A 17,933-nucleotide genomic window follows, 5' to 3' on the forward strand; every position below is an offset into this window, starting at 1 on the left:
CCCAGCCAGGGCGATTCAAATGGAGCAATCATCCAGGCATCTTATATGTTCCCGGCATATGCCCTGATCGGGCATCTAGAAGGTGGGCATCTAGTGGGCATTTGTAAGAGAGCTCCGTGTTTGATGGAGAGATCATGTTTGTGCTTTGACGAACTAGCTTCACGATTCCTTTAGTTTAAGCTAAAATCGCTATTGCCGAAAGCAACACGGAAAGGAAACCGCGTGAGATTGCCGTGTTCTAGAGGAGGACAATTTGACCCTTTACAGTTGGTCCAAGTTTCTAGACGATTTGGTTTCCTGGATCAAGCTTTCAAACGGCGGCGGGAGCAAAGCAAAGCTTGGACTTTGGCACAACTGCAGGGAGTTCTTTTCGCCATGGCTGCGCCAATCGATCAAGCCGAGCTGCGCCGTGCCTTCGACATGTTTGATTCCAACCGCGACGGCATGATCTCCAGGCAGGAGCTCCGGGAGATTGGCGACAAGCTGGGGATGCGGTGGAGCGACGAGGAGACCAGCTCAATGCTGGAGTCCGTGGACGAGAATGGGGATGGTCTGGTGGATTTTGGCGAATTCGTCGCCCTCTACTCGCAACACATCCAGGGCGAGGAGATCCAGGCGGCGGAGGAAGCGCGGATCAAGGCCGAGCTCCAGGAGGCGTTTGAGGTGTTTGACAAGAACAAGGATGGATTTATCACGGCGCTGGAGCTCCACTCCGTGCTTTGCAGCCTCGGCCTCAAGCACGGGAGCGATATGGTCCACGTCAAGAACATGATCTCCAGCGTAGATGCCGATGGCGACCACAAGGTGAACTTTAAGGAGTTTAGAACCATGATGTCCAAGGCCAAGGTCATGTAACAGTAAGAACAGTGGATATGCGTGACAAAACAAGTTTGTGTGTCTCGATTTGATGGAAACTGTTTCGAGAAACTAGCAGCAGCAACTTACGAAGCTAGGATAGATTTTTAGTAGCACTGCGTGTGCCTGGCTCGAGCTCTTGTTTCGATCCATCTCATCTCACACCTTGTCATCGTGGAACCACCACCTCGTGTCTTTGGGCGATCGCCCGTTGCGGCAGTTCCGGACGTAGCGATCGTTATCCGGTGGCCTCATCTGGATCAAAGCGGATGTGAGATGAGATGCGCGCGAGAAGGAAACAAGCTACTAGAAACCTTGACTGTGGAGCTCGAGAGCATCGAGAGGATGCTGATGCAGATGGAGCTGACGGTCATGGCTGGCGACCACGAATCATAGAGAATATCTGGGAGAAGGACACACACAAGAAGAAATGAAAAGTTTGAGTCGATCATCCATCAAGATCTATCACGGCTGGAGAGAAGTAAAAAAAAAAGAGAGAGAGAGAAAGCTTCACCTAAGCAAATGTGCCCGTTGCTGTAGACATGGGGATGAAAGGGAGGATTGTGGATGAAGATAACCTGTCCATCGGATCAGCAAAAGCTATGCGAGAAGGAAAAAGAAAAAAAAAACTTTTTTTTACACGTACTTGAGGAGCTTCCATGGGATAGTGCTCGGGGAAATCCACTTGCAGCTGGAATTGCTCATTTGCGTAGAGCGTGCCAGGTGCTCCACTCACTTCAATGATCCACCTGGATCCAAATCGAATCAACCAAAAGCACAGGAATCAAACACACAGTTCGTCCAAAACGAGAAAAACAAAAACGAAACTATTACACACCTTTGGAGATTATCGGTCGGCCTGTGCTTGAATCCGGCAGGGGGATTGTTCTCCCACTCCTTAAGCTCCTTGTGCAACCGGTTCGTGGCAATCTTGCTGAGAGCCTGGGCGCGAGAGAGGGGGAGACGAAGCAGGAGAAACCAAAGACCTAAATCCCGCAATGCGAGAATTCTCACCTTCTGAGGTACCGATGTGCTCATGATGCCCAGCAAAATGCCCGCGATTGCCCTGCGATTGCCGATCGGGCGCCCCAAAACATGCTCGCGAGACAAAACCAAGGAGACAAAAACAAGGGTTTTCCCGGCCGGGAATATGCCACAGCTATTCCCGCGGACCCGTACGCCAGATCCGACGGCCCAGATCCGCCGCCGCCGTACGGGCGATCTAGCGGCACATTCGAATCCGGTGGTGCATATTCTACGCATCTGATCCCTTTTGGCTATGGTATAAGAGGTCACAGAGGGAGGTAAGAGCGCAGATAAGAGAAATGGAGAGGATGATGAGCAGCGACGATCAGTTGTTTGAGCTAGAAAGGGGCGTCGCAGCGAAGATCCGGGCGATGATCCGGCGGATGGAGGCGAGCAATGTCGAGTCCACGGCGATCAAGCAGAGGGCGCGCGGGCAATTGCCTTCCAAGGTACTGAGCGTCATGAGCGGCAGGAGGCAAGCCCAAAATCTCGGCTCTAGCGCGGCGGATGTGGAGCAAGTTAGCGTAGATTCGGCCAGTCTCCTCTATTTCATGCTCCTGGCCGCAGCCGATCAAGAACAATAGCAAACACCAAAACAACTTCCTTGTTCTTTGGGTCGATCTAGAATCTCTTGAAGAGAATATGGTGGTGATCAAGGACCTCGACCCTTAGAATCTAAAACCTATAATTTTTCGTACCAAATGCTTGTCAACGTGAATAAAAGGCTTTATTGCAAACACAAAATTTATTACCTAATGCTTATTACTACGAGCAAACATCTGTTTGCTTTTCTTGAAAGTGATGGAATCCCCGTAGCTTCAATAAAACCACTTGAAATCATTAAAATCCTCGGCGAGTGGAGCACGCCATTGTTCCATCGCCAAATTCTTTACGCAAGCGCGTGTCAATTATTGGTATGCTGATTACGATAGGAAATGGATTTACATAATGGAGAAGCGTCCTGTGGAACTTGGATCATTCACGCTGTTGCTTTGTCTACGCACAAAGTTAAAACACACACCTGAGCATACGCATCAAAGAGGAAGAATACGTCTCTTACTGATTGGCTTCACCACATTCTCCGTTTCCGTTGGGGGATTCCAGAGGATGGTCGTCTCCGCGATCATCGAGGTCACAACGTAGGGGTCCATGTTTGATGCTGGACGGCGGTCCTCAAAGTAACCTGCATATACAAGAGTTTTAGCTTGATCACAATGAACAGAGATGATACACACACCTTTTCCTTCCTTTTCGGTGTCACGGCCAACGCGAACCGATGCTCCACGGTTGGCCACACCCTGAGGAAATGAAAAAACAATCGAGGAAACCATTGAGTAAAGTCTCTTCTTTTTTGTGTGGTGTGGAAGACTTACCCAGGAGAAGGTATGAATGTCTGCCGTCTCGTGCCTGCCAGTCAAGCGCCGCTCGTTGCCTTCTCCATAAGCAGCAATGTGGTCCTTGTGTTTCAAGCCAAGCTTGCCGATGGCCTTCTTGATAATCTCGTAGCCACCCTCTTCTCTCATGCTCTTGGTGCTGTTGATGGTATGTTAGTTGCCATGGCAGAAACATGAAGCAACGAATCATACCTGTAGTTTGCGTGACATCCGGCACCATTCCAGTCACCCTGGCACGAGAACAATCGTCAACCACACCTCTTTTTCTTAAAGCTTTTCTCACCTCGATTGGCTTCGGATCAAAGGAAAGCACGACATTAGCAATCTCGGTGACTCGCTGCATGGAAAACATCAGTTGAATGATCTCCACTATATTGATCACAGTTTTACCTCCAGAATGTATCTCGCGGCCCAGAGCTGGTCGCCAGCAGAGATCCCAACCACGGGCCCGACTTGAAACTCCCACTGCAAAACCAAGAACAAGAGGAGGTGCTTCTTAGAGAAGGAAAACCAACACAAACCTGTCCCGGCATGACTTCTCCATTGATGCCACTGATCTGGATACCAGCGTAGATGCAAGCTTTGTAATGAGCATTCACAATGTCTCTCCCCCAAGCTTTCTCGGCTCCAGTTCCGCAATAGTATGGTCCCTGTTGGCGTGCGTAAGAAACGAAGACTTTTGGAGCGAGCCAAGTCAAATGTATACCTGCGGGCCAGGATAGCCACCAAGCGGCCATCCTAGTGGCCACTTGACTTCCTTCTGGAGCAACGTATACTCTTGCTCGAGTCCATACCTGTCACAGTTTGCAAATTCACATTCCAGTGAGACGAAAAAGGAAAGGATTCTTCACGCCTTGCAACTTCATGCACGCCGCTACTAAGATCACGAGAACTTACCAAGGGACTTCATCAATGACAGCCTTTTGGTTGAAAATCTCCGCGGCTTTCGCACGCTTGTTCGTGGGGAGCGCGACTCCCTTTGGTGTGTAAGTGTCGCAGATAACCTTCGCAAGAGAAACAAATCCAGGATTATGGATACGAGGGACGAAGGATCCAAAGAAATTACCAAGATGTTGTTTCCTCCCCGGAAAGGATCCTTGAAAATCGCCTGGGGGCTTTCAAAGTTCGTTCGTTCACACAAGAACGTCAGTGATCATAGTATCAATCACAAAGAAATAGAGGGAGCTTACTATAGAATGACCTCACTATCCTCGCCTGGGGCCTGTCCGGTGCTGGAGCCATCGTAGTTCCACTTGGGGAGCTGCTTGGGATCGGTAATCGGTCCCTTGAGAGTCTGTGGAAACGAAGCAAAATCCGTGAGAAATCCTGGCAATGCACGCGCAGAGATTACATACTCGGCCCTTGCTCCGGATGTCCGTCCCCGACCCTCCAATCCTGCGCCATGCCAATCAATCGGGGCTTTCAATCAAGAACGTCTTCCATACCATATGTACTCGGCGATGATCTGCTTCGTGTCAGAGATGTCGAGGTTGAGCAGATCGTTGAGAGACGACATCCTTGGAGTCGCGCGCCGCGCCGGGGAGGGGAAGAACAAGCTCCCGGATCGCAGCCTCGCAGCGCCAAACAAGACCTGATTTAAAGCCGGCCCTCGGGTCGGGCCACTAGAAAATCTCCGGAATTGCGCCCCCGGCCGTACGAGGGGCCCAAACGGACGCTCCGGATTGGGCCGTACCCTCCGCCCAACCACACCCTCTCCTTGCAATCCATCCGCCAACCACACGTTCGTGTGTGCTTGGATGGGTTTGACTTTTTAGTGTGGCCCGGTTAGTCAAATCGTTGAATTCGAATGTTTGACAAGGGCGCACCTAAGCCTCTCTTCCTGGGGACTTTTCAGAAGGGCAGGCTAGAGCCTTTGCCATGCACAAACAGCCTTGGTGCCTCTAGCGCTACCTGAAATCTTGCTCTCTTAAATTTTGCTCTAAAATGACCCTTTGGTGCGCTCAAATTCTAGGAACGGGTTTCTTCTACAACAGCTCCAGATTGTCTTGGAGAGGCACCACATCATTTATATATATATTGAGGTGTGGAGATGACGTTTTGTTTTGTGGTCAAGCTTCTTCTTCTTTTTCTGTGATTAGATCAGCTATTTTTGTGTGGACTATACCACGATGTCAACTTCCTGGATCCGCTGCAGTAAAGAATGAATTATGTAATTGTTGTTTGTAATCCAAGACATGAAGACGATGTTGTATGTCCCAAAAACTTGACATACTAAGTTGACATTTTAATGCCAGTTGGATGGCTAACAACATTGCATGATATTCCACCTTGTTAGAAGAAGACCTCAAAACCACCATCGATGTGAAAATGTCCGAAAGGACTGGCAGATAAGTATTTCTTATGCCTAAAATCACATTGGTGACAATGCTTCATGAAAGTTGCATTAGACAATGAATGCTACTTAGATTCATATTTCATCAGCTAAAAGGAATTATGCTTGCAAAAGTTGATTTGGCCATCGCATTATAGCAAGTCCATGCTTTGAAAACCTTGTGAAATTGAGCAAGGATGGAATCAAAATGTTCATTTAGGAGAGTAAATCACTAGTAATATCAAAAACTAGAGTTCCCATTTCACCTCCTGCATGGATTCATTTCCAAAATGGGTTTCTAGATTATCTTGCCAAACCTTGCAGATCCATCAAAAAGAAACCAAATTTTGGGGTTTTAGAAGGTTTGTAAATAAGCATGTTTGACACATTGTTGTGCATTTTACTTTTTTTATCATAAATAATAATTTTTACTATATTTACTGTTGTGAATTATAAAAGGTAATTAAGTACTAATATTATTTACTTACTTGGCATGAACAATAGCAGTTTTTGTGTACTGTTGATTCACACATACACATCTCTTACTGAGTGTGTATGAGTAATTGAACTTTTCACAACCTGCCAACTTAATATCTCACCTCTTTCATATCACTCTAAGAATAAAAAATACTAAAAGAGCTTCTAGTTTTAGTATGAATTTTACAATAGAGTGTCACCAAGACAGTAAAAGGCATCATGGGGAACTTGGTTGGAGCATAGCAACCACGAAAATGGCAGTAGCTAGGTTAGTGACTTTTCTGGTTGAGTTCGAGATGGGAAAGCCAACAACAGCAGTAGGGTAAAGGCTTCTTGCCAACCATCCCATTATAGCCCGATGTTGAGCTGGGTAAGTATTTTATCTCTTATTTTCTGTGACCATCTGATAGCTTCTTCACAACATAGAGCCCTTCCAGATGAGAGGACTCTTGTGCCAGTGTCTTGGGCTTGGGAAAACTTGACAAAGCTGCAGCCAAGAAGTTCTTCCAGGATCACTAGTTTGGAGCCTATGGAAGGATATCTTTTGAGTGATTGGAATATCCCTGATGTGGGGATTTTTATCTTTTAGGAGTTTCTCTCACTTTTATCAATTCAAAGGGATTGAAAGACCTTGAGCTAGGGGCATGAAAGTGAGATGAAATGCTGCTGCGAAGTCTGCACATCACAGGTGGTGACCCAGACAGCGCACTTGGGTGAAAAAGAAGCAATGGGCTTGACACAAAGTCACGCGAATTAGTTTGATTAAGAAAGTTTATAATTTATAAATGAAAAATGCTAGAATATACTTGAAGGTGTTTAAAGAAGATTAGAGAATATCCAAGCATATTCTAGAACCAAGAAAACCAGAATAAAAGTAAAAATCTTAATTGTAAAAATAATTAGAATACCCACTCTAGATTCATAAGCTACCACCATAAGATACTCTGAAGAAATCCATGACTTCTTAACGTAAACTCTATGTTGCATTAGGTGAAGGCCGGTCTCCTTCCATACGTTTGGATGGTAGAAGTTTCTTGTTATACAAGAAGTGCTATTAGAATTTTTTGCAATATTGTTAAATATTACGTGATTCGTTTGTAAGTAGTTGTCTCTGTCGAAACAGATCTTTTGTAAGTTCAGAGGTGCTGCCGTATAGGATGCATAGAAGTTTTCCTCTAAATTTCTTAAGCACAGTAAAGAGCTGTTCCAATCGCTAGTGGCCAACTAGACAGACGATGGAAGCTAGAGTGGGAAACCTCCGGGAGGCAACCCTTGGCAGCTTCGATGACTCTCTTGATGAAAGGCATTTGAAAATATTGCGACTATAATGCCATCGCCATCTCAAATGCCACGTCATACGCCCCTTTAGCAATATAAATTAAAGATACGAATTTCGGTGTCCAAAGGGTAACAAAATTTGGGCCTTCTCAATTATTGAGCATTGAAAACACAGCGCCCTTATTGCAAACGCAGTGCTAGGGTTTTCTTGATCGATCGATGGCTGTTGCTTCCTCCTCCGCCAATCTCCCAAGGCTTCCAAGATCGGGGCTAGGGCTCTCGAATCGCAGCTCCAGCGGCGCCACTCGGCGGGGCGCCTGTGTCCGGTGCGCGTATGCGCCTCGCGGCGGGAGGGTCGCCCTCGCGGAGCGCGCAGCGCAGCCGAATTTCTACGAGGTTTTGGGATTATCGTCGCAAGACGTGGATTTGTCGAGCATCAAGCTGGCCTACCGGCAAATGGCGAGGAAATTTCACCCGGATGTGTGCCCCAGGGAGGAGATGGAGGAATGCACGCAGCGATTCATTGTTCTCCAGGAGGCGTATGAGACGCTGTCGGATTCCAGGCGCCGTGCTATGTACGATCTCGCCATCTCGGGCGCGCTCGATTCGCACGGGATTGCGGTGTCCTGGGCGACGGATTTCGAGGTGGGTTCTCACTCTTTTCTTTCTTTCGCTCGAAAGGAATCTAATCTTGATCGATCTTCTCCAGGATGATTGGAGGATGAGATGGGCCGATCAGCTATCCGGGCTGAAGAGAAGGAGCGCCGTGAAAGAACACGAGAATCGAGAGAGCTGGGCTGCGAGGATCCGGCGGCAACAGCAACAGCAATAGCATAAACAATAGATCAAACCATGTACATTGATAGATAAAAAATAGATGCCGGGAATATACGCATCGGTTAAACTTATCCAAGCCAGCCCATGCATGAAAGACACGTCATCGTGTTAATCTCTCCACTGTGGACGTCCGCCACGTGTCCTGGCATATTCCCCCATTCCATTCGAGCTTTTCCCCTTTCCACCAAAGCCTCGGAGCTCGTGATGCTTGCTATGGCTATGGACGTCGCGCATCGCGGATCCATCGCTTTGAGCGCCCCGGGAGGTAATTTTCGGGAGTTCTAGGCTATCGATCCAGATCGCGGCGTTTTGGGGCGGCATCGCAGCTGGAATTAGCGTGGCTCGCTGCGGCATGAGGTAGATTCTTGGAAATCCGGGGAGGGATGGCTGCCGGGAGTGGCCGCGGCGAGAATGCGGCAGCGTCGGAGGAGAATCATCGCGCCCTGGTGCCGCGAGCTGCGGAGAATCATGCGAAGATGATGCTTGTGGGCGCCGGCGCGCGATGCTTGTTCTATCCCACGCTCTTCTACAATGTTGTTCGCAATAGATTCCAGCCAGAGTTTCGGTGGTGGGATGAGATTGATCAGGTATGGATTTTCCCCCTTTGGACAAACACTCGTACTAATTTTTTTTTCGGTTTATTTTTTTTTTTCGATTTTTGCTCCTTGTAGTTTTTGTTGCTGGGTGCTGTCCCATTTCCAAGAGATATACCCCGGCTTAAGGAAGCTGGTGTTCATGCAGTGGTGACTTTGAACGAATCATACGAGACTTTGGTTCATACTTCCTTGTACAAGGTTTGTGAGAAACAAGAATGGCTTGAGATCTAAAACTTTGCTGCTTTTGTGTAGAATCAAGGGATCAATCACCTTGCAATTCCGACCAGGGACTATTTATTTGCACCATCTTTCGTTGATCTTCGCCGGGCAGTGCGATTCATTCATGGTAAGTTTTTATCACAGTTTATCTCCGTTTGGTTTTTGAGTAGATTCCAAATGCGCAGATCACGCACAACTTGGGATGAGGACTTACGTTCACTGCAAGGCAGGACGAGGACGAAGCACCACTGTTGTGATTTGCTACTTGGTAAAGTTCTCTGTAGCTTTTTTTCTCTCTCTCTCGATCGAGTTTCTTACTCGTTTCTCTCAGGTGGAGCACAGAGGGATGACTCCTCTCGAGGCTTTGAGTTTCGTGCGCTCCAAACGACCTCGAGTTCTTCTAGCCGCCTCCCAATGGAAGGTACACGAAAACTTCCGGTTTGATAATTGCCGCGATAGAGCGACACCTCTTTCTCTCTCGCCCTCCAGGCAATCCAGGACTACTGTGATCAAGTCATCAAGCCACAGTGCTACATGACTCTGAGCTTCCACACCTCCACATTTTCTCCGGAGCTAGTCGCCACCAGCAGAGAAGCTCCATCCAGCACGGTGACGGCTGTGGAGGATTTGGACTTGGACTTGCCAGTGCTGGTTAGCAAGGCAGACCTGGTGGGCTACACGAGCATCGAAGACGCGGGGATCATCGGCAACGAGCTGTGGAAAGACATAAGCTTCGTTTGCCGCTTCCGGCTGGCCGCTATACGCAACTTTCGAGCGGCTTCCGCCTGGATCGGCACGCATTCCAGAGGGTCAAGCCTGGAAACTTGCAAGAAGATGGCCGCTTCATCGCCATCGCCATCCTCTTCGTCGTCGCCATCGTCACCATCGTCGACTTCGGCGTATGCTTTGGACGGAGTCGTGGTGCCCGTTTGCTAGTCGGGTGGGAAACTGATAAAACCATCGTGTCTGGGATTTTGCCAGGTGGCACTGGTGGGGCCGTTGAGCCGGGCAGTCAATCGGCGGCCAGTTCTTGTTGTAAAAAGGGGTTTTTTCTTCTTACCGCTGCAGTAAGAAATTCAAATTTTTGTCCCCCATTTTTGTCGAGGGTTCATTCTCAAACCTTTGCGAGTCGCGCTTCCATCGGCCCGGCGGCGGCGCGTCGATCGGGCAGAGGTTTGAGCGCTTGTAGGTTTGGATCTTTGCGCGCTGGGCTTGGATCGGCTGTTCGGGCAGGGCATTTTTGTGCTCCTCGATTCGAGCTCTCAAAATGGTATGTTGTTTCCCTTGCTCCTGGGCGCCTTGGCTGATTTGAGGTGGTTCTATTTGCAGGGTTTCCTGTCTGGGGAAGAAGTGTGAGTGTTTGTGAATGGATGTATCTATGGTTTCTTGATGGACCTTGTGCATGCAGCGAGCAGCAAGTGTTTGCTACCGTTCACAATCTGGAGCATTGTGTTAAGTACATAAATCAGTCGCTTGTTGCCTATGGATTTCCAGCACCGCTCGAGCTGGGCTCGCAAAATCCGGTATGGAACATTTACTCTTTCTTTAGCAACTCACCAAGAAAAAATATTTTCAATGGTACAGGTTGCTGTTGCCAGAACTTGCAACTGTTTGTTCGCGATACTTCAACAACGGCAGCACGATGTGGAGTTTAGAGAAACAGTCGATGATCAGCGACAAAGGTAAGTTCGCTTACTTACGCTTGTTTGTGTCTAAGTAAGTTTTTTCAGGCTTTTATCTGACATTTCCCGGCTTGAGTCCAAAGTCGAGAGGCTCGAAACCAATCTCGCGGCCAAAGAGAGGGAGCTGTCCGGGATGCTCAGCAAGGTTTGTGTGTGTCTCTCAGTTCTTTGGGAATTATCACTCGTGCTCTCGTAATTACAGGAGCAGAAAATGACTGCTACTTTTAAAGCACAGCTTGAAAAGCTTCAGCAAGAGCGTGACGAGTTTCAGAGAATGGTAATCGGGACACAGGTATGTGATTTATCGTACAGGTAATATATGTTCAATGATGGTCGCCTGCAGCAAATACGAACGCAGCAACTTCACGAGATAAAAAAGAAAGAGAAAGAATTCCTCAAACTTCAGGTAATGCTGATGCCATCTACTGGCTCAAGGGCCTAAACTCTGGAATTTTCTTAGGAACGACTGAATCAAGTTCTTGCTGACAAGAAAAAAGAATCAAGGTCGGGGATGGAGATAATGAGTCTTCTACAGGCATGAATTTATCGCTTCTCTTTAGAGTTTCAATTGCGAAGTTACTGTAAACAGAAAGAAAGCCGTCAGCGTGGTACATGGAGCAGCAAGAAAGCCGATGGGGATTTCTACAAAATGATAGTAAGTGCCAGCGTAAAAGTATGATAAAAAAAAACTGCCGATGCTTTTGTTACAGGTGGATACTTATGAAAGTAAAAAGCAAGAACTCATGACTGAAAATGCGGAGCTGAAGACACTTTTGCGGGCAATGCAGGTCCGTGTCAAAACGCTTTCCTAGTTAATATTGAATGCTTAACAGATGGACATGAGAAACTTTTTGAACAATTCACAAACTTCTTGTGACAACGACTTGCCAGATCGTCCAGTAACTCCGCTTGGTGGACGCGCGGTAAGCTGGTGCTTCACTTTTTCTATCTAGTTTCACATCGACTTCTCTGCAGGATTTGTTCGATCTTCCCTTTCACATTGCGAAAGACCAGATTGAGGAGAGTTTGCGCTCGAAAATGGCATCGATCAAGGTACACTTGCAAGCGTTACTTGTTTTTCTACATCGTTTCTCTCTTGATGCAGGAATACATTATTCAGTTTCAACAGGCTGAGAAGGGGATGCAGCTTGTCAGCGAAGCTACTGAGCGGGAACTTGAGCTGGAGGCGCAACTCGTTGAAGCTCGCAGCATAATCCAAGAGCAGGTGCATGCTTTCATGATAGGAGTTGTCGTCTGACTGACTATGTTCTATGCAGGCAGCTGCGATGAGCAAACTCTCCGAGTAGGAAACCATCACTAGTTTGTTTTAGCAGTGTTACTTATGAGTGCATTCCCTTTGCAGGGGGTATATCGATGAAAATCATGTTGACGAGCTTCAAGGCTATGGATCTGGCTGCTCTCTCCTCCAAAGAATGTCGCACCAGCTCGACAAGGAGCGCTTGGAAATGGTGCAAGCAAAGGAGCGGCTTCAGGTATGTCCGAAACTACGGTTTTCTTTCATTTCCTATATGAAAATGACATTTGAGTATGAGCAGGAAGAGCAAGAAGCTTGGAACGTGAAGCTGAGCAAATGGACGTCTGAAATCGAATCGCCTAACAAGGTAAGCGACGCAGCGTTCAAGCTTTTCGAGCTCTATCTCAACTTTTCTCACAGGTCCTCAATTGTAATGCGGAGGCGGCCAACAGAAGTCATGGATTCTGTGGGGGGCTAACGGAATCGTACGCAGTGTAAACCAGGAAAGCGAGCATTGGGCTGTGCTGCTCATCGTCAACCTCTGGTTCTCGTGATCAATCAAAGTTTGGTTTCGAAAGTGGCTCAGTGGAATCGAACCAAGGGTGGGGTGTAGGGCTTTAGATTTCTTCTTGGTTTTGAGGCGATGGCAGCTCCAGGGAAGGCTTTGCTTACTGCTGGCCTTGCCGCGGTGGGCGGCATTGTCACGCTTTCGCTCATCTCCACCGTCTCACTGCGAGCATTCAAAGCTGTCGTGGATAAAAACCGGGTAAGCAGTTTACGGCTCTTCTCGTTTGACGTGGTTTTTTATCATTTCCAGAGAAAGGTTGCACCGCCCTGCCAAGTTTGCAAGGGGAAAGGATTTGTTCCATGCAAGCTCTGCAAAGGCAGCTCCACCGTTAGCTGGTCGCCATTGTTTGATCCGGTCTTCATCAAGCCTTGCGTCTGCCCAACCTGCGAAGGCAACAGGTAGCTACTCGCATCTTGATCGATTTCTTCTCACCATTGCTTTGTCCAGAGTACAACGTTGCCTCAATTGCATTGGCAACGGCTTCGTCTAGAAATACTTTAACTTTGAGCGTGCAGCGTGTGAACAAAAGTGGAAACTTTTTTTTCTTTTTCAGTTTTCTTTCTTTTCCAGTTGGTTTTTTTTTTTTTTTTTCCTTCTCTTTTGGTAGATCGCTTTACCGCGTTTCGGCTTGCATGCAGAGAACACGTGGCCATCTCTTCTTGAGCCAAATGGTAAGTGCCCGAGGTCTTTATAGTGTCTTGTTGCGAGTGTTAACTCCCCTCCTTGATTGAATGGGAGCCTGCAGTATTGCATTCTTCTCAACTTTGAGGAGACGGGGCGTTGTTTCGAAGCTCGGGAGGGCTCCAACGTTTTACGTGGTAAGGAGCCAGTTTCTTCAAACTATTCGTTTCTTCACGGCTGTTCTTCTAGTGAACGCAGAGTAGGATATCATCAATGGCTAAAGAAGCAGCAAGCGCCGAGGCTGTGGCTAATGTCCCCGGCCTCCGGCATACTGTGTGGGATCAGGACCAGCAGCTTCCGAAGTATCCCCGGATCGCGAAAGACGAGTCCGCTGATGTTGTGGTCGTGGGTGCTGGTATTGCTGGCATGAATGTTGCCTACAATCTTATCAAGGAGGGGAAGTCTGTTATAGTACTGGAAGGAAGGACTAGAGGTTTGTCCCTTTCGTGCTTGTTTTTTTTTTCTTTTCATTTCTTGCATTTTGTCCCTGTGCTTGACGAAGCGTTGTTCAGGTAGTGGACAAACAGGGAGAACCACGGCTCACATTATGCCCTGGAATGACGACTTCTACTATATGCTAGAGCAGCAGCACGGTGCTCAGGTGGTTAAACATGTGGCTGAAAGCCATAGAAGTGCGATCGAATGGGTTGCCAACACTGTTCAGGAGGAAAAGCTCGACTGCCACTTCAAGCGCCTGGATGGGTATCTGTTTCCGTGCAATGAATCCTCTACTGAGCACGATAAGTTACAGAAGGTTCGTGTATATACTGCTACGAGCTAGTTCAAAGCTGACACGGACTTGATGACAGGAGTTTGAGGCTTGCAAGAAATTCGGGTTTGATAGCGTGGAGCTGGTGGACTTGGGTGGTGATCCTTCGGTCGGCAAGATTCACAAGGCATTGCGATTTCCCGACGCAGCCGAGTTTCATCCTCTTATGTAAGCAGTGTTTACAAAGCAGCTTCTATAGTGTTGACGCAGCCTTTTCTTCACAGGTATATAAACGGATTGGCCGAAGCATTCGTTCGTCGGGGTGGTAAAATTTACGAAATAAGTAGAGTGATGGAGATAGATGGAGGAAGTCAAGTTAAAACAGCGGACGGCGTCAGTGTTAGCACCGGAGCTGTGGTTGTGGCAACGAACTCCCCTTTGAACCATGACCTGTTCGTGCACGCACGCCAGGCAGCCAGCCATTCGTATGTTGTAGGCTTGAAAGTTCCTAAAGGCTCTGTCAGGTATTGTTTTGCTTTTGGTTTTGTCTCATTCCCCAGACACTAGACATTTTTTACTATTTGCTTCAACAGGACAGCCGAGTGGTGGGATACTGATTCGCCTTATCATTATGTGCGGCTGGAAGAGAAAGATGGCTACGACGTTTTGATTGTTGGCGGTGGTGACACAAGCACTGGAATGAAGCCTTCCGAGTACAAGGATACTTACGGGGAGCTGGCCAACTGGGCTCGAGCGCGTTGGACGAGCGCTCAAGAAGTTCTTTACACATGGACAGGACAGGCAAGAAAACAATGTACCACTGGTTTCGATGACTAAATCTTCCCTCGCAATACAGGTCTTTGAACCGGCAGACAAACTGCATCTTATCGGATTGGAGCCTCTGGAGTCCCTCAAAGGCAGCAATCAGTACATCGTGACAGGTTCGTAGTCGTTCTTATGCTTCTCTCCTTCTCCTTTCTTTCCAAGTTGAGATGTGTGGTATAGGTGATAGCGGCCAGGGAATGACAGGAGGAACTATCGCGGGGATCCTCATCAGAGACCTCATATTGGGACGGCCGAATCCATGGGCTGCTGTCTATAGTCCAAAGCGGTTGCTGCCGCTGGACGTGTCGACAATTAAATCTACGGTGGAAGAAGCCAATCACACGTTCCAGGTAGATACACGAGGCTGATTTCACTGTGGCTAAAATGCTACCATGCAGGGATTGAAAGATACCGTTCCTTTCTTGGGAACGGACAGTGTGGACATCGAAGATCTCCAGACGAGTCACGGAGCTGTGATCCAGACCGGATTGCACAAAGTTGCTGTTTACAAGGACGGCAATGGAAGAGTTCACCGCCACTCCGGTACGTTTATCTATCGAAAAGAGAATTAAAATTCCTTCGCCAACTTCGTTTTATCTTTTGTTGCAGCCGTATGCCCACACATGAAGTGCATTGTGAAATGGAATCCTGTCGATAGCACATTCGATTGTCCCTGCCATGGATCCATTTTCGACCCTTACGGCAAAGTCATCAACGGCCCAGCAAAGGCCGATCTTTTTGAGATCTGAGAGGTGGAACGAGAAAGCTTTCGTTTAATGGAAAAAGAGATTCTCGTTTTCGCATATTAGTTGTTCCCTGTCCTTTCTTCCATCCTTCGGTCCCAGTCGGCAGCATCATAACTTTGCTCTAGCAAATCCTTCTCGGTTGTGTAAACAATGCGGTCCTTCCCTATGATTGTTCTTTCGGCTTGCCGCCGCGCACTGCGTAGCTGTTTACAGTGGAAAGGACATGGTGAATGAGAGCACTCAGCGAAGTTTAGGAAAGGATACCTTCTCGCGCAAGGTCGCGTCAGGAGCTCTCAGGCGCAGCGCTCTCTCCTTTCTCGCCAGGTTACGCCCCTCGATCTTGGTGTTTTTCTGTTGGACTTGAAACCACCGGAAGATCGGGATCGCGAAGAAGGCTACCGTGTAGGCCTGTTCAGCTGCGTGTTGGATGGAAGCAAAATACTGTTTCTATATTACCTGTAGCACTGGGAATGCATTTGAAACGAACTGGAGGAGCCCTCCCATTTGAGCAGTGATGGCAGCGTCCCTGGAAAGACAAAGTTGGCGAGTTAAAATTCGAAGAGTTTACACATTAACTGAAACTGTACTTTAACAAGCTACCCAGTGTCAAGACTCCGAGTAGATTGAACGCTCCTAGCGCAACAACAAGAGTTTGGTCTGTTTGCTTGGCTCGGCTGTGTAAAGAAAAAAAGAAAAAAGAAACACTTAGACAAGAGATGAGATACAACAACACACACCTGAAAGGAAGAGGAGCTTCTTGGAGATACTGGAGCCTGTCACCGTTGTGACTTTTCCAAGCTTGATTGGCTGCAGTGCGTTGCAAAGATGGGAAGCGATACACGATGTTTCCCTGCAAGGAGTGACGTTGCTAAAACGACGCAGAATATCAGAAAGCTTACTCTAGCATCGACTTCAGGTTGGCCATCGAATCGTAAGAGAACTGGCAAAACAAACGACTCATCGTCCTGCCAAACCAAAACAGAATAAAAAAGAGAAAACAGAATAAAAAGCGTTGAAAACAAAACAGCGTACCTTGTTGTTTTCATCCAAGGCCGAGACATCTAAGTAAGGTGCAAGCTCTTCTGCAGTTACCACGCCACCTTTAGCAGCAATTTCTTCTCCAATCTGGAGATGCAAAACGTAATCTACTTTAGAACAAAAAACGACTCATAGCACCCTCAAATACGGACATTTAAGAGTTTCTAGAAGTGACTCTTACCGCCTGCCACCGAACTTCGTCCAGTCCTTCATTGGGATCAGGGTCTCCAAATACGAACGAGAACACCTGCAAAAGAAACAAAAGAGAAAACGTTAGCAACGATTTCGATCTCTAAAGGTATGCCACGCACAGATTCAAGGAAATTCATGCCCTCTGTTCTTTTCTTCCTCCTTCTATAATAGTAAGGGTCCCAATACCTGCAGAGTTAGTTAGCTCTCTCTTCCTTGCAAAATCGCGACTACCAAAACAAGTCGAATGGACTGACGTAAAATGAGAATCCACTTCCGCGTGAGCTATAGCCACCTCGATTATTTCGATTGTCATCTTCACTGCAGACGATTTTCACTCCAAACATTTCAGAACAATCGTATCAAAAGGAGAAAACAAGAATAAACAACACCAACCTCCGCGCAGACGAAAGCAGCACAAAGATCGATGTGTAAACAATCACCAGAGATGCAATAAGTGTCGTTCCAAACGAGACGCGTATCAAGTACTCCGCTCCAGCCTACCAAGAGCCAGTTAAAAGTCTTGTAGAAAACCAAAGGAAATCACACACACCTTAAGTTTGCTCAAGGCTGGTTCGATCTTGAGCCGGAAAGATTTCGCCAGCAAATTCGATCTATAGTCCTTGGAAAACACGTAAAGCACGTCTCCTTCGTCCGAGACCTGGCACAGTGGCAGCACGCAAAGTGAGAAAAAAAAAAATTCAAGATCATCCATGATCCTACAAACAAACCTCTAGAAATCCTCCAGTATCAGCAGCGAGAGCTTGCAAAGCGCTCTGAGCCTCGCTAACTTTGAGCCCGGCATTGGTCGCAACATCACCGACTGTCACTCGTCCACCCAGCGTATCAATCGCTTTCATGGTCCTCTCCCTCACCGATGGAGCCAACCTATCAGTCTCGATTTGCTCTCCAATCCGGAGGCCCGAGCCGGCCGCTCTACATTCCAGCCGAATCCTCCGAAACAAGCTCGTTCCAAGCTCGCCTCTCCTCCGGCCTCCAATGATCACCACACCCAAAACATCCCCTCCTCCTCCTCCATTCGCTGCTCTAGCCACCGGCGTCTTGTTCCTGGAATGGACTGCGTAATCCACGCATCCCTTGCACGAGACGAGGTAGCCGCATTGAATTGCCGCCATGGCGAGCGGTCGATCATCCCATTCCTGGCAGCGCGCTACCTAGCTAAGAGCTCTTACCTCCGGCGCGAGCGCTCCACAGCCAGAGCCAAA

The 17,933-nt window shown here is 47.8% G+C and overlaps 9 protein-coding genes across 10 annotated transcripts; 6 read left to right on the top strand and 3 right to left on the bottom strand.

The window, feature by feature from the left end:
* The first annotated feature begins 248 nt into the window (after positions 1–248).
* On the top strand, positions 249–914 carry LOC9639390 (calmodulin-like protein 3). The gene has a single exon (XM_002977261.2). The coding sequence runs from the start codon at positions 376–378 to the stop codon at positions 853–855; it is 480 nt and encodes a 159-aa protein (XP_002977307.1). The 5' UTR covers positions 249–375; the 3' UTR covers positions 856–914.
* LOC9639072 (probable ubiquitin-conjugating enzyme E2 16) lies at positions 874–1,988 on the bottom strand. The gene is made up of 6 exons (XM_002977430.2): positions 1,870–1,988; positions 1,694–1,797; positions 1,502–1,604; positions 1,370–1,433; positions 1,170–1,258; positions 874–1,110 (listed from the first exon to the last, which is right to left on the bottom strand). The coding sequence occupies exons 1-6, from the start codon at positions 1,891–1,893 to the stop codon at positions 1,015–1,017; spliced, it is 480 nt and encodes a 159-aa protein (XP_002977476.1). The 5' UTR covers positions 1,894–1,988; the 3' UTR covers positions 874–1,014.
* A 710-nt stretch (positions 1,989–2,698) lies between these two features.
* On the bottom strand, positions 2,699–4,887 carry LOC9639391 (glutamine synthetase PR-2). Of its 2 annotated transcripts, XM_002977431.2 has the most exons (14): positions 4,721–4,887; positions 4,631–4,670; positions 4,466–4,569; positions 4,342–4,390; positions 4,173–4,279; positions 3,982–4,069; positions 3,797–3,925; positions 3,666–3,740; positions 3,559–3,612; positions 3,468–3,505; positions 3,255–3,414; positions 3,119–3,179; positions 2,942–3,064; positions 2,699–2,877 (listed from the first exon to the last, which is right to left on the bottom strand). In XM_002977431.2, exons 1-14 carry the CDS (start codon positions 4,789–4,791, stop codon positions 2,861–2,863), a joined length of 1,116 nt encoding a protein of 371 aa, XP_002977477.1. In that variant the 5' UTR covers positions 4,792–4,887; the 3' UTR covers positions 2,699–2,860. The 2 variants fall into 2 exon arrangements, with proteins under 2 accessions (XP_002977477.1, XP_024538141.1); XM_024682373.1 differs by having other exon boundaries at positions 2,699–3,064.
* Positions 4,888–7,489: 2,602 nt separating this feature from the next.
* On the top strand, positions 7,490–10,106 carry LOC9639073 (putative dual specificity protein phosphatase DSP8). Its single transcript, XM_002977263.2, has 7 exons — positions 7,490–8,007; positions 8,072–8,786; positions 8,871–8,993; positions 9,048–9,141; positions 9,200–9,282; positions 9,346–9,435; positions 9,504–10,106. Exons 2-7 carry the CDS (start codon positions 8,583–8,585, stop codon positions 9,948–9,950), a joined length of 1,041 nt encoding a protein of 346 aa, XP_002977309.2. The 5' UTR covers positions 7,490–8,007; positions 8,072–8,582; the 3' UTR covers positions 9,951–10,106.
* On the top strand, positions 7,582–8,194 carry LOC9639392 (chaperone protein dnaJ 20, chloroplastic). The gene is made up of 2 exons (XM_024682247.1): positions 7,582–8,007; positions 8,102–8,194. The coding sequence occupies exons 1-2, from the start codon at positions 7,582–7,584 to the stop codon at positions 8,192–8,194; spliced, it is 519 nt and encodes a 172-aa protein (XP_024538015.1).
* Positions 10,107–10,167: 61 nt separating the features above from the next.
* Positions 10,168–12,528, top strand: LOC9639074 (afadin- and alpha-actinin-binding protein). Its single transcript, XM_024682295.1, has 17 exons — positions 10,168–10,284; positions 10,344–10,366; positions 10,423–10,537; positions 10,599–10,696; positions 10,745–10,841; positions 10,899–10,988; positions 11,040–11,102; positions 11,157–11,231; positions 11,286–11,351; positions 11,407–11,484; positions 11,530–11,619; positions 11,672–11,749; positions 11,802–11,921; positions 11,974–11,999; positions 12,060–12,189; positions 12,253–12,318; positions 12,372–12,528. Exons 1-17 carry the CDS (start codon positions 10,282–10,284, stop codon positions 12,447–12,449), a joined length of 1,296 nt encoding a protein of 431 aa, XP_024538063.1. The 5' UTR covers positions 10,168–10,281; the 3' UTR covers positions 12,450–12,528.
* Positions 12,529–12,578: 50 nt separating this feature from the next.
* On the top strand, positions 12,579–13,074 carry LOC9639075 (glutaredoxin domain-containing cysteine-rich protein 1). Its single transcript, XM_002977265.2, has 3 exons — positions 12,579–12,717; positions 12,769–12,917; positions 12,967–13,074. Exons 1-3 carry the CDS (start codon positions 12,595–12,597, stop codon positions 13,007–13,009), a joined length of 315 nt encoding a protein of 104 aa, XP_002977311.2. The 5' UTR covers positions 12,579–12,594; the 3' UTR covers positions 13,010–13,074.
* Positions 13,075–13,252: 178 nt separating this feature from the next.
* Positions 13,253–15,537, top strand: LOC112348921 (putative Rieske 2Fe-2S iron-sulfur protein YhfW). The gene is made up of 10 exons (XM_024682292.1): positions 13,253–13,337; positions 13,399–13,633; positions 13,713–13,954; positions 14,010–14,137; positions 14,194–14,433; positions 14,503–14,710; positions 14,766–14,850; positions 14,915–15,084; positions 15,133–15,277; positions 15,344–15,537. Exons 2-10 carry the CDS (start codon positions 13,414–13,416, stop codon positions 15,481–15,483), a joined length of 1,578 nt encoding a protein of 525 aa, XP_024538060.1. The 5' UTR covers positions 13,253–13,337; positions 13,399–13,413; the 3' UTR covers positions 15,484–15,537.
* On the bottom strand, positions 15,488–17,919 carry LOC9639076 (uncharacterized protein At5g03900, chloroplastic). Its single transcript, XM_024682294.1, has 13 exons — positions 17,439–17,919; positions 17,261–17,368; positions 17,104–17,207; positions 16,942–17,028; positions 16,830–16,896; positions 16,700–16,765; positions 16,513–16,605; positions 16,380–16,445; positions 16,218–16,330; positions 16,068–16,154; positions 15,937–16,006; positions 15,745–15,888; positions 15,488–15,683 (listed from the first exon to the last, which is right to left on the bottom strand). Exons 1-13 carry the CDS (start codon positions 17,841–17,843, stop codon positions 15,540–15,542), a joined length of 1,554 nt encoding a protein of 517 aa, XP_024538062.1. The 5' UTR covers positions 17,844–17,919; the 3' UTR covers positions 15,488–15,539.
* Between the last annotated feature and the right edge of the window lie 14 nt (positions 17,920–17,933).

This window comes from Selaginella moellendorffii, unplaced genomic scaffold (genome assembly GCF_000143415.4).
Source record: "Selaginella moellendorffii unplaced genomic scaffold, v1.0 SELMOscaffold_34, whole genome shotgun sequence".
Lineage (NCBI taxonomy): Eukaryota > Viridiplantae > Streptophyta > Lycopodiopsida > Selaginellales > Selaginellaceae > Selaginella > Selaginella moellendorffii.